Source organism: Drosophila grimshawi, unplaced genomic scaffold, assembly GCF_018153295.1.
Source record: "Drosophila grimshawi isolate 15287-2541.00 unplaced genomic scaffold, ASM1815329v1 contig_44, whole genome shotgun sequence".
In the NCBI taxonomy this organism is placed as follows: domain Eukaryota; kingdom Metazoa; phylum Arthropoda; class Insecta; order Diptera; family Drosophilidae; genus Drosophila; species Drosophila grimshawi.
The window spans coordinates 11137890-11153074 of NW_025063240.1; the positions used below are offsets into that span (position 1 = coordinate 11137890).

The following is a 15185-nucleotide window of genomic DNA, read 5'->3' on the forward strand; positions in this document are numbered from 1 at the left end:
ATTTTAATGTGTATAATAATAATAAGGTAAATGCCAAATTATCAAATTCTTTTTAGTTAATAGTTGTAGTATTATAAGAAAATATTTTCTTATGCTCACATTTTAACATTTCAGTCTTAGTATTTACTCAAAGCTATATGTACAAATCATTAAAATCAAGCCTCAACTTCTTCTACTTCTGACATTTCCCGCATATTCAAGTTGGTACTTTGCAGTTAACAGACTGTCTGACACCTTGCAACAGTCGCACCAGATTGCAACAATCATAGTGTGGCCTCTGCAAATGCCACACACATACATCGACAGGCACGCACAAGACTCAAGACTCAAAGCCAAACTGTCTCGCCTGTTCAAAAGCTGGAGCCGCATTCACATTGTCTGACGCACTGCCTCCAGTGCCTCAGTCTGCGTCATCGTCATCGTCTCCGTCTCCGATTGCTAAGTTTGCCAGCTTGTGTCTCTGGCATCGCATTACATGGCAACAATTTTGAAAACAATCAACAAATAACTTAAAATAATTTTCTACCCATTTGTGTGCAAGTTGAAGTTTTAACGGTTGCAGCGTGCGGCTTTTTGTACCCTTGTCCCAATCCCCACACCCCACAACCCCTCGCTCCACATTGGCTGGATCTTTTTAAATGCCTGAGGCACTGCCTAAAACCTCGACGGTTTTGTCAGTTCTCTGTTACTCTAATGGGTCTCATAATTTTTGAATTATGCAGTTGTTGTAAGGCTTTTTATTTTTCTTTCAACTTTACAGATTTTGTTGGCCTGACAATACATAAATTTGTCTTTGAAGTGGGCCCAAAAGGCCGACGACAACATTTGACGGCGGTTTGGCGAGAAAATCATTGTTGTTGTTGTTGTTGGTGGTGTTTACCGCTGCTGTTGCTGTTTCTGCTATTGTTGTAGTTGTAGTTGTAGTTGTAGTTGCAATACTGCAACGTGCCGATTGTAGTTGCAGCTTTTGACGTCTTGTGTCATTGCTTGATTAGTTTTTAATTGTATGATTTATGGCGAATGCCTTTTAATTCGTATTGCACAAAATGGATGCCTATGTTAACTAATGCTAATGTGGCCCAGCTTAATTGAGAAATTAGCAATATACATTTTTTACTTTTCTGTATATATATATATATGTGTCCCCAAAGTCAGCCCGTTTCCCCCTCTGTTGACTAAGTAGTTGGTCTGTCACGCGGCAGTGGAATACGTCAACGCTCATCAATCTTTAGTTATTTATAATTTTCTGATTTATTAACCATGTTAACACGAAGCGACATTTTGCTTTTAACAAATATTAGCATAAGATATTTTTACCCATTGCCCGAGGCTGCTGCAGCTGCTGCCCACACGCTCTTCAATATGGCTCTGATCACAGACTCTGGCATTTGCCAAGATTTTCTCACAACGCCCACAAAAATAACCAAAAACCAACCCAAGCTTAATTCCATTTCCAAGTGCAACATAAAGGCCAACAAAATGCAACCAAAATGCTCAGTCGGCCTCTGACTTTCGGTAATTTGAAAATTAATAAAGTCGTTTGTTATGCAAAGTGGCAGCGGGAAGCAAAAGCTGCTGCGGGGGCTTCGGTGGTTGCGACGGCAGCAGCTGTTGCTGTTGGTCATGTGGGCTTTTCGGGTGTGTGGGGAGCTGTGGGAGGTGAGGCTTGGCAGCTGTTCTGCATCGTGTCTTGGTGTGCTGTAAATCGCCCACAAAAAAAAAATAAAATAATAATAATAATAATAATAACTGTTGCACCTTTGTTACACACAATAGTGCTGCTGATTTTGTTTTAGTAAACAAGGACGGGTGTGAAATATGCAAAAAAATAAACAAAAGATGACTTAAAAAATGCATCTATTTTCTTGTAAAATATTTTCCGTGATCTTTGCATTGTTAGCCGTTGGCTATATCTAACTTATTAGCAATTCTTTGGACTCTCAAAAGACCAAACACAAATCATAATTAATTAAGACCATTATTAATTAATGCTTCTACAATAACGTATTTTGGGTAAATTCTTGTATCAAAAGTTGTAACAATAATTCTTACATATTTTCTAATTGTTCACAAAGTCTTTTCAACGGAAGTGCAAGATCGGAGATGCCGGCGAAGCTTGCAATTGCTTAATATTTGATTAAGGGAAAATTTTTGTAGGTGCTGCCACTTTTAATTCACCATGTAGATACTTCCATTCTAATAGTGGCGGTAGTTGGCCAGCTCTCAAATGTCACAGCTAAATTGTCAGGTAACTAAAAGTAAACTGCCTAAAAAAACGACATCTGTTTTTTTTCGGTAGACTATTGGTTAGCCAAAACTGCAAGTGGGTCAAAGCCAATTAAGCCAAAATTGTTGGGCCCATTACAAAACAAAAAAATCCAAGCAAGCCATCCCATTGGCCATTAGAGTCAGCCCTGTCTGGTCTCACCTGGCAGCTGTGTGGCTGTACCTGTATCTGTAACCACACCATGTTCCAATCCTAGCCACTGTCGAGTTGACAACCAAGTGCAGGCAAATGTATCATAAATTTTCATATAATTTTTAAGTCTTGTTTGGGAAAACAGCAAGAAAAATACAAGTGCCAGACACTTGCAGCTGTTGCAGAGACAAAGCAGCAACAACAACAAAGAGCACTTGTAGTTAATTTTTCACAACTGACGGCAAGTTTTGTGCAATATGCGCTCCGCGTTTGTAAATGTGTATTTTTTCATTTTATTATTATTATCATTCTTTTTTCTTTTTTTTTTTTTGGCTGACCTGTCGCCAGGTGCAAGACAACACAAGACTCTAAAATGCAAAGATTTTAAGACTCTGACTTTTTCCTCAACAATTTGTATTTATTTATTTATTTTTGTTGTTGGCTGTTGTTTGGCTTTTCGACAGCCACTTAACAGAGTCAGTTGTGGCGATAATTAATTCTGACTCAAATATTGCAACGAAACAAAACTGCACACAAAATCCGGTTCAATTAATGTGAAGGAATTTGTTAGAGGGGCCGCACAGAGATTTCTGTTAAATTGGAGCAGTTCCATTTCGCATAGACAGCTGCAGACTGCCCACTAGGGGGGATATCAACTGAACTGAACTGAGCTGAACTGAACTGAAGTGAACTGAAATACCAATGCATTAAGTGTGTGCCAAATTCTCAAGCTTGTTAATTCCCGTTGTCAGTTTCTGAGCTATTTATAAATAATTGTTCGACTAGGATATACGAACACCACATTTTTCAATACTGTTAAACGATATGTGTGCAATATTAATCACAGTTCACAATTTGGATGTTATTTATTTTTATAATTGATGCGATCGATGGTGCATAAAAGACTTTATTAAATTGTATAAGCTAAAACAAATTAAAATTGAAATTATATATGATATATATACAGAGCTTTTGATTTTATTTCTGAGCCTGGAATTTGGGTTATTTTTGGCTTAAATTAACATTTCTAACAATTTGTAGATATTACTTATCATGTCCCTCAGGGCAGCTGACGCATTGGCAGCCAGCGATTAAGTGTGCCCACAGTTCACAGTTAATAACCAACTGTTTTGGGGTGTTGAATTCCAAATTACACCAACAGGCCCGCCAAGCTGCCGCCGTGGTCAAAGAGCTTAGCTCTATAATCTTGTAGCATATATCATATATAAAAAGAAAAAAGTTGTCTCTGCTGTTGCTGTTGCTGTTGTAGTTGCAGTTTGGTGGTTGGCTGCCGTTTATTAAAAACAAATTAAAATGCAAGAAGCCCCGAGGGTTTATGGCCTCAACGCTGACCACCCATAAACTAAGTAAGGCGAACAAAAATAATAAAAAATCCAAAAACTTATGGCGTCAAATGTAAATCAAGTAAACGTGCCGCTTTCCATGCCGTTCCCTCAACACATTAAATACGCATTTGTTACGTGTTGCTAGTTGGAGCGGAGCAATTACAATTAATTGTTGAATTGGTGATCTGGTGGGCAGTTCGTCCATATATCAATTGAGAATTTAAGCGGTAGAGTAACCAAGTACTTATTATGTTATAAAAACTATTTACAGAATATCAAATTAATTGAAAATGTAATTAAAAAATAAATAAGGAATTTCATACATTTAGTACATATAATAAATATAGTTACAGAGTATTTTGCACTCGGTTAGAGTTAATTTAATACTTTGTAGCTTAGCCAAAGACTCGAGGCAATTTTTCACAATCGTAATTGCAATTGTTGTTACAACAAAAATGTACTTTTAAAAGGCGCCCAGAAACAAGCGAAATGTTTTTTTTTTTTTGGTTCTCCAGTGTTTGGGGGCTACCGTTATGTTTGGAACTGGTCCACAATAAATGACAATTGTTGCTGCCTCGCCTGATCTCCGTCTTGTCTGGAGTGACGCACACGAATTGACCAACTGACTGACTGTCTAACTGAACAAATCCATTCGGTTTTTTTTTAACTGTGGGGGCGCACGTTTAAGATGCCGCTTCCCCTCTCACTACCCCGTGTCGACCATCAATTATTTGAAATTTTCATTCTATTTGGCGCACGTGCCACACGAAGCAAATTGATTTTGCCAGTAGGTGGAAAATAAAATTAACTTTGCGGTTTGCATTTGTTGCTCTATTTGGGCGAACGGGATACTAGCAGCCGTCGTCCAGTTAAATCAGTTTCGGCTTTGAAATTAGCTAGATTTGAATTTGTATTTGATTTGCTAAAGTTAAAGTTAGCGTGGGTCTACATCTGTCTCCCAGTTGGTCGGTTAGTCTGTTGGTCAAGATCTCGGTCCGTACGGCTGTCAGTCATAGTCACTGGCAAGTCAGAGCCGACTCAGTGACTGGGACTCGCTTACAAGGCGCCTGCGGTCATATTGTGCGGCTTGATTTATGGCAAGAGATTGGCCAAAAAAAAAATAAGAAACCAGCAACAACTCGCATTTGCAATTGTAAAAACATTTTTTAATTCAAAGACGGAATTTTTGCGACCAATTTGATATCGATATATACATATCTATCTATGTATATATATATATATATATATATCCAAATAATATTATAAATAGATATGAATTTTAAAATAGATTTTTGACCATTAATTTTGAATTTGTAATTGATTTTTTTCTAATATTAGTATCTTGAAAGTTTTTCCGAGTACAAAAGCAAAAGACTTAGGCAACAAACTTGTCGTCGCCAGCATTTGGTTCACACCATGAACAAAAAAAAAAAAGGCTGTCTGGTAATTGGCCATTTGGTTTCGTGTCTCTGCACAATTATCAATTACTCCAATCACTTTTATGTCACATGCAAATGCCACTGGCCGCCAAAGCCAATAATAATAATAATAATATAGTTAGAAGTCGGCGGCGTTACGCCCACATTTTGCAAGTACTGTAGCCATTTGGCATTAATTAGCCAGCAATTTACGCCAGCGGCTTTTAATTTTTTGCCAGGTTGCCACCCACAGATAGTTGCCCGAAAGACATTGTAGACGTGGAAGGTGTTGTTCAAAACAAATAACACGCCAAAGATCAATTAGACATGAGAAACAGACACAGCGTGGAACAACTGGAACTCTTGGATTGACTGTGAACATGATGTATTCACTTTAGACAACGAATACAAGTACAAATCGTTGGCATACTAATTTCGCGAATCCAGTAGCTAAGTAGTACACTCAAAGAAATACTTGATATATAAGCTATACAAATAGATTTTATCATTTCAGAGTTTATCAGTCATTTTATGAAGACTTTCAAAATTCTATACCATATTATTTGCTCAGTGTATTGACTACTTTGTACACTTTAACAACAAACTCTTTAGGTTTTTCGTATAAATAGAATATAAGATTGTATTCAATTAATTCACAACTTGACCGCAAAGTGGAAAAAGGAAAATGCATGGAAGCTTACCATTTTTATATTTTGAATGCATTTTTCATGAGCCTGAACTAAATATGCAGCTTTGGGTGTGCATAATTTACCACGCAATAGAAAACTGCTCACATTTACAGCATAACTAACATAAATAAAGTAGAAAAGCGGGCGTATTATTCGTAGTAACACTTGCAAACCTGTGGTAGATTGCACCACATATTTTACAGAAAATATATACATATTTCTATGTATATAAATTGTGTGCAACATGTGCGTTTTATATCGTTTTATATCGCCGTTGGCGATTTTATAAGTCGCTTTTGTGGAGATTTCCTGCTTGCAACGTTGCGCTTAGTATTAGGAAATTGCAAGTCTGCCCAAGAAACGGGAAGTGAACATTAATTGAATTATGCAAGCTGCGCCGGAAATTATAAATGATGTGCCATATTTTATGCTTACACATTTGCTGCCCTGTTTGCTTGTCCGTTTTCATGTTTCATATGTTGTCATATTCATTATAAGCATGAGTGTTGCCCCCAAGCCTGAGAGTTGTGCCAATCAAATCATTTTGCGGGCTGTTCTCAAGGTTGTTGCTATGACTTTCCAATAAGATCTCGCACACACACACACACACACACACACACATACATACCGAAACGCACACATACGCCTATGATTGATTTATATTGTCAGTTAGCCAGAGGGGCGACTGAGGGAGGCGTGGCTCAACGCCATGCGAGCATAAATATGCAATTTGCTAATTGTAACACATAACGGCAAACGACAACGTACGACGTTCCGTCCGTCCGTTAACCCGTCTATCAATCCCTTGCCCACCTCATGCCTACACTCAGAAAAATAGTAGTCTTTGAATGCAAAAATTGCTATAATAATTGAAGCATTATTTTTTAACTTTGGAAATAATTAGATACAAAATGAATTGAATGAATGCCCTTATTTGACTATTTCTAAATTTAAGAGCAGTCCATATTGTGATTTTTAATATCATCCTTTGACTTTACAATGAGAAAAAGATATAGAAATATTTCACTTGTAGGGCATATATTTTTTTTTGAGTGTGGCGTTTTGATGTGTCTGTTTGTGCTCGGTATCTAAATCTGCCGCTCCACTCGTTAACCGTTTGTCATTGTTGCCGTTGTCGTTGCTGTTGTGGTTGTTGCTGTTGCTGTTGCCGCGGTGGCCTTCAGCAACATATTGCTGTTGCTGTTGCTGTTGTTGGTGTTACTGTTGCTGTTGCGGTTCTTTCGCTCGTTTTTCGCATTGATGTTTCAAGGTTGCCCAATTAAAAGTGACATTTTGCAACATAATGTGCCTGCACTTAACATGTTTCTTGTTTTCGCCGTCTTGTTTGTTGCCGTTGTAATTCGCGTTTTTTTTTTCTTTTTTCTGCCTATCTATGTACAAGTATCTATGTGGCTATCTAAGGTTATTTTCCTCTTTTTATTTGTTTTGCTGTGTGTTACTGCTAATTCACGCTTAAATTATATAATTGACGTAGGTTTCGTAAAAATATACATTTATTTCCAATTTACATTTTAAGTATTACAACAAAAATACAATGCAATTGAATTGCCTTAAGGCTGTAATTGGCGCAATACTGAGTCATTAAAATGATTTGATTTCACTTGGTACTTATAAGTGGGAGTTGCTATAATGAAACTTGAGAAAATTGGTCTTACCTACGTCTGTACTACATATAGCATACCAATATAGCAAGAACACCGATACAATTACTAACTATTGTTCCAAATGTGTTATTAGAGAGAACAGTTCAAGTTAATACAGTAAATGAAATTAGATAATTCCTATAATATGTTCAAGTAAAAACTAAAAAAACAACTTGAAATAATGTTAAATGCAATAATAAAGGAAGAGTCTTTGTCAAGTACTCCTTTCACATAGTCAGTTGTCTGATTTACAATTCCCACCATTATTTACAAAATATGCACAGGCAAAAACAACTGTAAATATTCAGTGTGATTTACAACATGTATTTAATTATGATCACTTGCTTGTGTGTGAGTGTCTGTGTGTGTCTGTGGGTGTCTGTGTGTGTGGCAAGAGACCAATCGAAACACCGACAAAGAGACAGAGAGTTGGACAGGCGAACAGCTAGCCAGGTCACCATCTGTACTTGGATGCCATTCGCCGCCGTTTCGAAAGTGGACTTCACTGCTCACTGCTGTGGTTGCTCAGTGGTCGACTGTCGACTGTCGACTGTCAGTGCAAGAGTTTTGCTTGTCATAAAAATGCGTAAAATGCAACAATTTTAAAATGCAAAATATGCGCGTATGCGTGGAATGATTACCGCTGACTGTCTGGCTGGCTGACTGGCTGACTGCACTGTCGAAGACGGGAACAGAGAACGTTACCAACCGGGATGACTGACTGATTCTGACGCGGACTCTGAGTCTGGTTTGGGTTCGAAAATGCACTGTTGTGTTGGGTAATTATGCGGGCAACACATTGAAGACGGCGGTAGGTTCGCAACATTGAAAAATGTTGCCATTATTGTTGTTTCTGCAGTTGCAGTTGCTGCGGTGACTGTTGCAGCGATGTTGCGTAAGCCATTGAAAATTGCATTAGAAAAATCACTTGGCAGCACCGGCAACAATTAAAGCGACTCGCATGTTTTTCGCTCTAAGTCGCCTGGGAACCACAAAAGCCGCACTTTGCAACTAAGCAAGTCGATTCAAGTTGGCATCGCCTCCATTTGAAGCTGCACATTCGTTGGATTTGACGTTCTAAAAGTCACGCGGCATTTCGATTGTGGCCTGCACTGAGCGAAACTACAATGTCGCTCTTCAGTTCCACATATGAGCCGTTATTTTCTTAGCATTTGTATATGAGGACTTTCGCATGCATTTTTTCTACAGTGTACTGCCGAAGTCAGCATTTTTAAATCAGCTTATTTTTTGCAATGCAGCTGTATATTATTGAATATTACAGATCGGAAATCGATAGACGCTGTAAACTTTTTGTTTTTGCCAATTAGTCACTACTTTAATTCAGTACTAAGCCATAAAAAAGTTAGCAGAACCATATTCTAAATATATAATCACTTGAGCAACGAGAAACTTTGTTCATTTTATGCGTTTTTACCCGTTTTAATTGCTCGTATTTGGAGTTTTTTTTTCAGTGCAACTGCAACTGTTCAACTGTGGGTCTCGACCGTAACCTGTGGGCCCTGATCTCTTTGTCTCACCACTTTCCCCCACCCCCCTTTCACTCTTTGGCACACTCTACCCATCTCTGTCACACGTGCACTTTTTCGCTTTGTACTGTAATGTGTACAATTTATTAGCATTACAAATCTTTGTGGCGATGTTAATCGAGTTAAGGCAGTAAGCCGCTTTTATTGTTTGCCGTTACCCCATTCCCGTTGTTGTTGTTGTTGTGGCAAGTTATACATGGTCAGATCGGTGCTACTTGCAAATACCCTTTGGGGCAAAAGCCGACAACGGAGTCGACGCAAAAATCAGCGTAGACAATTTGAGCTATTTTTCACCAATTAAAAACAGATTCTCCCTGCAATTCTTCATGGCACTGCCATAGCGACCTGGGCGCTCCTAGCTGTGTACATAAAAGTTTTTCTTGCTGTTGTTGTTGGTGTTGCTGATGTTGTAGATGTTGTAGATGTTGTAGCTGGCACTTAAGTGAAAAATGCAATTTGCTTTGTTGCACGTTGCACAGGCCGCACTTGCGTAGGTTTCAATTTATGTATGTTGTAATGGCTGTTTCTATGTTGTATTTTTTTCTTCAATTGCATAAATAAAGGCCAAAATGTATTTGGCCCAAAATGCAAGTTTATTTATCATATTTAAAATGCAATAAAATGCGTTTCATGTCGACAGCCGAGCATAAATTAATTTTATGCATTTTTAGTTGTGCATTGCAAACCCTAAGTGTCAAAATAATTCATTATAATTGCCCACAGATCATTTTTGTCAACGTTTTATATTTTTTGTTCGCGTTTTTGTCGTCGTCTTCGCGTCGCGTGCGTTTCGCTGGCGTTTTTCGTAGGTTTTTTTTTGGTTTTTTTTTTGCATACGTTTTCGTCACTTGGTTCGGCTGTGCTCGGAGAATGAGTGAATAATTGCAGGCATGCCATGTTGTTTATATTAAATTAAATTAATGATGACTTTTATTTATGTATGCTTGCACAGGCGTCATACAACTGGCCACATAAATATGTGCTGGCCACTCCTCTACCAACAAAAAGGGAGGCGTTCAAAGCCTTTTTTTTTTGGGATCTCAAGTTGATGGCTCAAAAAGTGTCATGAAAGCAAAATGCAAAAGTTAGTCAGCGCACAAGAAGAACAAGATTATCTAATGTTTTTTTAGTCGTCGCAAGTTTATGCTTGAGAGTTATTACTCACCCAAGTTGCCTACCACATCTTTTATTATCCACTAAAATCATCGTTGTTACCTTCGGCTATTAGTTATATTCTAATGGTTCAGTTAAACTTCAGGCTTTAAAAATATTTCTAAAATTCCGCCGCCTGACTACATAAAGAAATATATTTATTTAATTATCTGGTCAGTCGCCTATAATTATTGGCGACTCTCAAAAATTTTAATAAGCTTTACAAATATGTGTATTTTTTCGAATGCTACCCATCGGGTGCGTTCCACTTGCGAGAGTCAAATTGCTTGGCCTCCTATTTATGGTTAAATGTTAACCGCAAAATAGTTATTGCGTTGAGCAAATTTTGTAGTTTATTTTGTTGTGAGCCATAAATATGTTAACATCGTTATAAAGCCTAACACCTGCAACTGTGATCAACAACATATACAACAGCAACAACAACAGCAACAACAACAATGCACAACACATTTTTTCGCATCTCGCGTTTCGCTAATCGAACCGAGTTTGACCAAGCAAAAACAACAGCAACAGCAGCAGCAGCAACAACAAACGCAACTAGCATATATAAAATTTGGTCGTTGTTGGTTGTTCCAGCTCACTTTGCATTCATGCCGGCTGTTTCTCACGCTCCTTATTGGATTTGGAACGCAAGTGCACGCGAGCACCGAGAAGCGAGCAGCGAGCAGAGAGCAGAGAGCGGAGATCAATGACGTTTTGGCATCGACATCGGCATCGGCATCGCCGCTTTTCGTGCGCAATAACCGCAGGGCGAATGTTTTGAGATTGCCACCGACGCAAAACGCCTGGGCATCCCAGTGCCAGTGCCAGCCCCAGCCCCACTCTTCCATTCCATTGAAACAAGTAAGCGGCATATCGCAACAATGTAGCTCCTGCTGCTGCAAATGCAGCAACCCGTTCCGACTACACATGATTAATGATCCACAATTGTGCTGGCGCCATAATTTGCTAGTAGTTTTTTGTTGTTTTGTTTTTGCTAAAAATTAGTTAAACGTCAAAGAGATAAATCACATCTCTTAAGCAACTACAGGAGCAAGTCACTCAGAGTTTGTTTGTTGATAATAGATGCCACATATTATAAGCAACATAATTTTAAGGTAGCCAATTGACCAATAATAATATCGAGATTTTCAATCAAGATTCATATATTTTATACATTTATATATAAAAAAAAACAAAATTGCAATTCATCTGCAATAAAATTATATAATATTTAAGTTGTTATTACGTAAAGTTTTTCATATAATTCTTTAGAATATGTTTTCTTCTGATTTGTACCTTAATTAATAACTAAGTTATATATAGTATATAGCTGATGCAGCTTCATTTTTGGGAACTTGTTCCTTAGTTTTCCATTTCGAAATAAAAATGTAATGCCTGAGTTTCCTATAGTTGTCAGACTTTAGAGACTAGGAATCGCGCCTTCATAGCGCTCAAAGATAAGTGTATTTAATGATGGCGTCGATAGGTTGCCATATAATTGTCCACATAGTTGGCAATAAATTGATACTGCATGTGGAACAAATACTGCCAGCGCGTCTGAGCCAATGCCAGCTCTGCGCGGGCATCATACACACCATTTTCATCAATTGCCTGCACTTCGGTTTCGGATTCACTTTCAGTTTCATCACTGTCATCAATTTTCTCCGCGGAAAGTGTGCTTATGGAACTCGTGTCCGTCTCGCTTTCAATGCTCTGCCGTTCGATATTCTCCCCATCCTCATCCTCATCATCATCATCATCATTATCCTCTTCATCTTCCTCTTCCTCATAGAAATCGTCCGAGTCGAATGCTCTTGAGGAATTACTGTCATATTGGGATTCATCAATTCCAGAAGATGCGCTCTCATCTGACTCAACAAAACCGCTCGATGAATACTCAAGTTCCAAACTATTGGCATCCATGCTATCACTATCAAATGAGGATTCTGAATTTATGGAGTAGGCGTCCTCAGCATTATTATTTGCAGCATTTGCTGGTAATATATTCATCTGCTGAATCACATGGACACTCAACTTGTTCAAAGGCTGCTGAGGCTCCTCATTTCCATCATCATCATCATGCTGATCTGAACTTGTAGGACCCTTTATGAATTGTATTAGCTTTTTGCCTAGGTTGGATATTCGTGGCACGGCTAATTTGGGCAACTTCTTTGGCTTGCTATGATCTCCATAGTACAAGCGCTGCATTGCATCATACAGCAGATCAATCCACTGATCATACTGCTGCATATCGAAGTTAGATTGTTTAAAATGGGCCTTCAGACGTTCTTGAATTTGTGGAACGTTGTTAAACTTTTTAAGCAGACGCAAGAATTCCGTTTTCTTAGAGATCGATCGAATGAGACTCTGCAAATAAACAATATTAATTAGAAGATTCTCATTTTATAAATTCCAAATATCTCGCATTCGAATTTTACATTTATTTCGAGATTTCGCTGCTTCTGATTGTCTTCTCCAAGTTCAAGCCACAGATTTTCTTCCTTTTGCCCATTAAGAGATTTCTGTGTGGAAAAGCAATTTAAAAACATTTTGTTTTAGATAGTGACTTATTTTAACCTCTACCTTTGGCTGCTTTTCGTTTGTGGCTCGAATCAAATTTTTCCTTGGCTTTTGGGTTGTGGCTCGAATTAGGCTGCAATGACGCCAATGGAAGATGCACATATGACGTCGGGAATTGTGCCGCTTTTGCAGTTTTCGGTGTGACAATGCACAGTGCCAGATGAGCTGCGCATCGCTCTCAGAATAGCAACTGCTATAGGAGGCATCACTATCATAATCATTCTCCATGCTGTCCGATATTATGCTACTGGCATCATCCACAGTGTTCGAAATGGCCAGTGGATGCAGTGTGGTTGAGCTACCCTCCGTAGGAGGCGCAACCAGGCAATAGGTTTTAGTATTTATCGAATTTGGAGCTGCTGCAGGTATTTCATTAGAAAGTGTCAGATCTTTGAGTTCTATAGAAATTTCATGCAACGCTTGCGGTCCATCGAGTTTTTTGGTTTTAAAATCAAGCGCATTTTTGGATTTGTTGGATATTTGTTTCGGTGACAGATGTTCATTATAAGAATCCTTATTATTCACAGTAATTTGTTCAGTCGCCAATAAGGACTCGTTTTGAGTTTCTATAATATTGTCTACATTCAGCACTACATCAAGAGCCAATTGTGGTTTAAATCCATGTTTGGCATCTTTTAGAGTATTTTCTGGCACACTTCCTATCTGAGAGACGAACTGTATTTCATCAAAGGCTTTTGGCTGCACCACCTCTAGTTCATCGTTTTGCTTTAGCTCCTGCTCAACTAAGTTGACATTTATATCCAAATGCTGTGCAGGTTTGTGCTCGTTGATAATTGAGACTGTGTGCTGCAGCTGCTCATCAGTTCCTTGTGCCTTCCACCGCTGCTTGATGCGCTTTAATTCGTTCTCCTCTTGTTCCCGCGCCAGTGTTTTTTGGAAATAGGGGAAATCATAGTCGTCGTAGTTCCAAAAGTTGAAGGCATCACGTTTCTCCAGAGGAAATCGCAGCACTGACATGCCCGTGCCAGCTTCAGAAATGATACGTCTGAAATGTTGGCACTGTTGCGGCGAGGAAATAAATGTAATGGCAATGCCCTTGGAGCCAAAGCGACCAGCGCGTCCAATGCGATGCAAATAAGTAACAAGGTCATTGGGCGGATCCAAATTAATAACCAAATTAGCATGCGAAAAGTCCACGCCGCGTGCCAACAAATCTGTGGCAACCATGGTGCGCATTTTGAAGTTTCGATAGGCCTGCACAGGTAAACAAATTTTTAGAAAATATTGTCATGGCAAATACGAAACTCACCTGAAAGGTCTCTAGGCGTTCGCTTTGCTTCATGGCGCCCGACATCAAATCGCATTCGATGCCATCGCGTCGCAAATAGTTGCGAAATGAATCGGCACGACTCTGCGAACTGGCAAAGAGTATGCCCTGCTCATAGGGCAACTGAGCAAAAATCTTGTGCAAGGCAGTCAACTTGTCAAGCATCTCCAGCATGCTGTTCGGCTGCTCCTGCAGCTCATAGACAAATTGACGAATGCCCAGCAGCACTGTGGCACGCTCACTGTTAGACACCAGCACTGGTTTGTGCATCAGCTGAGCCAGGCGCTCGTCCAGCGCATTTGGATATGTGGCGCTGCAGGCAATAATCTGTTTACGGGACTGCAGCGATGAAATCAGCGACTGTACATCCTTTTGCAGGGTGTCCGTGGCAAACAGCTGATCGGCTTCGTCCAGCACTAGCAGCTTGAGGCCCGAGATGTTGAACACATTGTTGTGCATGAGGTGCAGCAGACGTCCAGGTGTACCGACCAGAATGCGTCCCTTGGCCATGCGTAGGCGATCTCTTTTCACATCTGTGCCGCCAATGAAACTAACGCACAAATATTCGCTTGTGTTGCGCATTTTCGAGGCCAAGCCGTTTACAGTGTCCTCCACCTGAATGGCAAGTTCGCGTGTGGGCACAATAATCAAAGCTTGCGGCTTGGCGACCGACCTATCCATCAACTCCATTGCGGCAAGCACATAAATCAACGTTTTGCCCGTTCCACTTTTGGACTGCACCAGCAGATCTGTAAACGTAGTTGCAATAAAATATATATAATCGGGATAGGTTTCGAGTGTCATACCCATGCCAGCCAGCGCCATTGGAATTGCAGCTGCTTGTATTTTAGTTGGTGTCACAAATTTGTGCAGCTGGAGACATTTTAAAATGCTATGCTTTAATTGGAGCTCTTCGAAGGAGACTGAGCCGGCAGCTACATCGCTGGTGCGCTGTTCACCATTTGCAAGATCATGCGCTATTGCGCCCTCCATTTTGCTGCGCGTCTCAGCAAATTACTTGCAAAATATAATTAAATTGCAATGCAAAAATGAAATTCACGCTGCCAAAAAGCCGCCAA

At 39.4% G+C, this 15185-nt stretch overlaps 1 protein-coding gene across 1 annotated transcript; it reads right to left on the reverse strand.

Annotated features, from left to right (window-relative positions):
- Positions 1-11481: 11481 nt before the first annotated feature.
- Positions 11482-15157, reverse strand: LOC6558553. Its single transcript, XM_032742878.2, has 5 exons — positions 14913-15157; positions 14089-14855; positions 12822-14033; positions 12677-12760; positions 11482-12605 (listed from the first exon to the last, which is right to left on the reverse strand). Exons 1-5 carry the CDS (start codon positions 15097-15099, stop codon positions 11706-11708), a joined length of 3150 nt encoding a protein of 1049 aa, XP_032598769.1. The 5' UTR covers positions 15100-15157; the 3' UTR covers positions 11482-11705.
- Between the last annotated feature and the right edge of the window lie 28 nt (positions 15158-15185).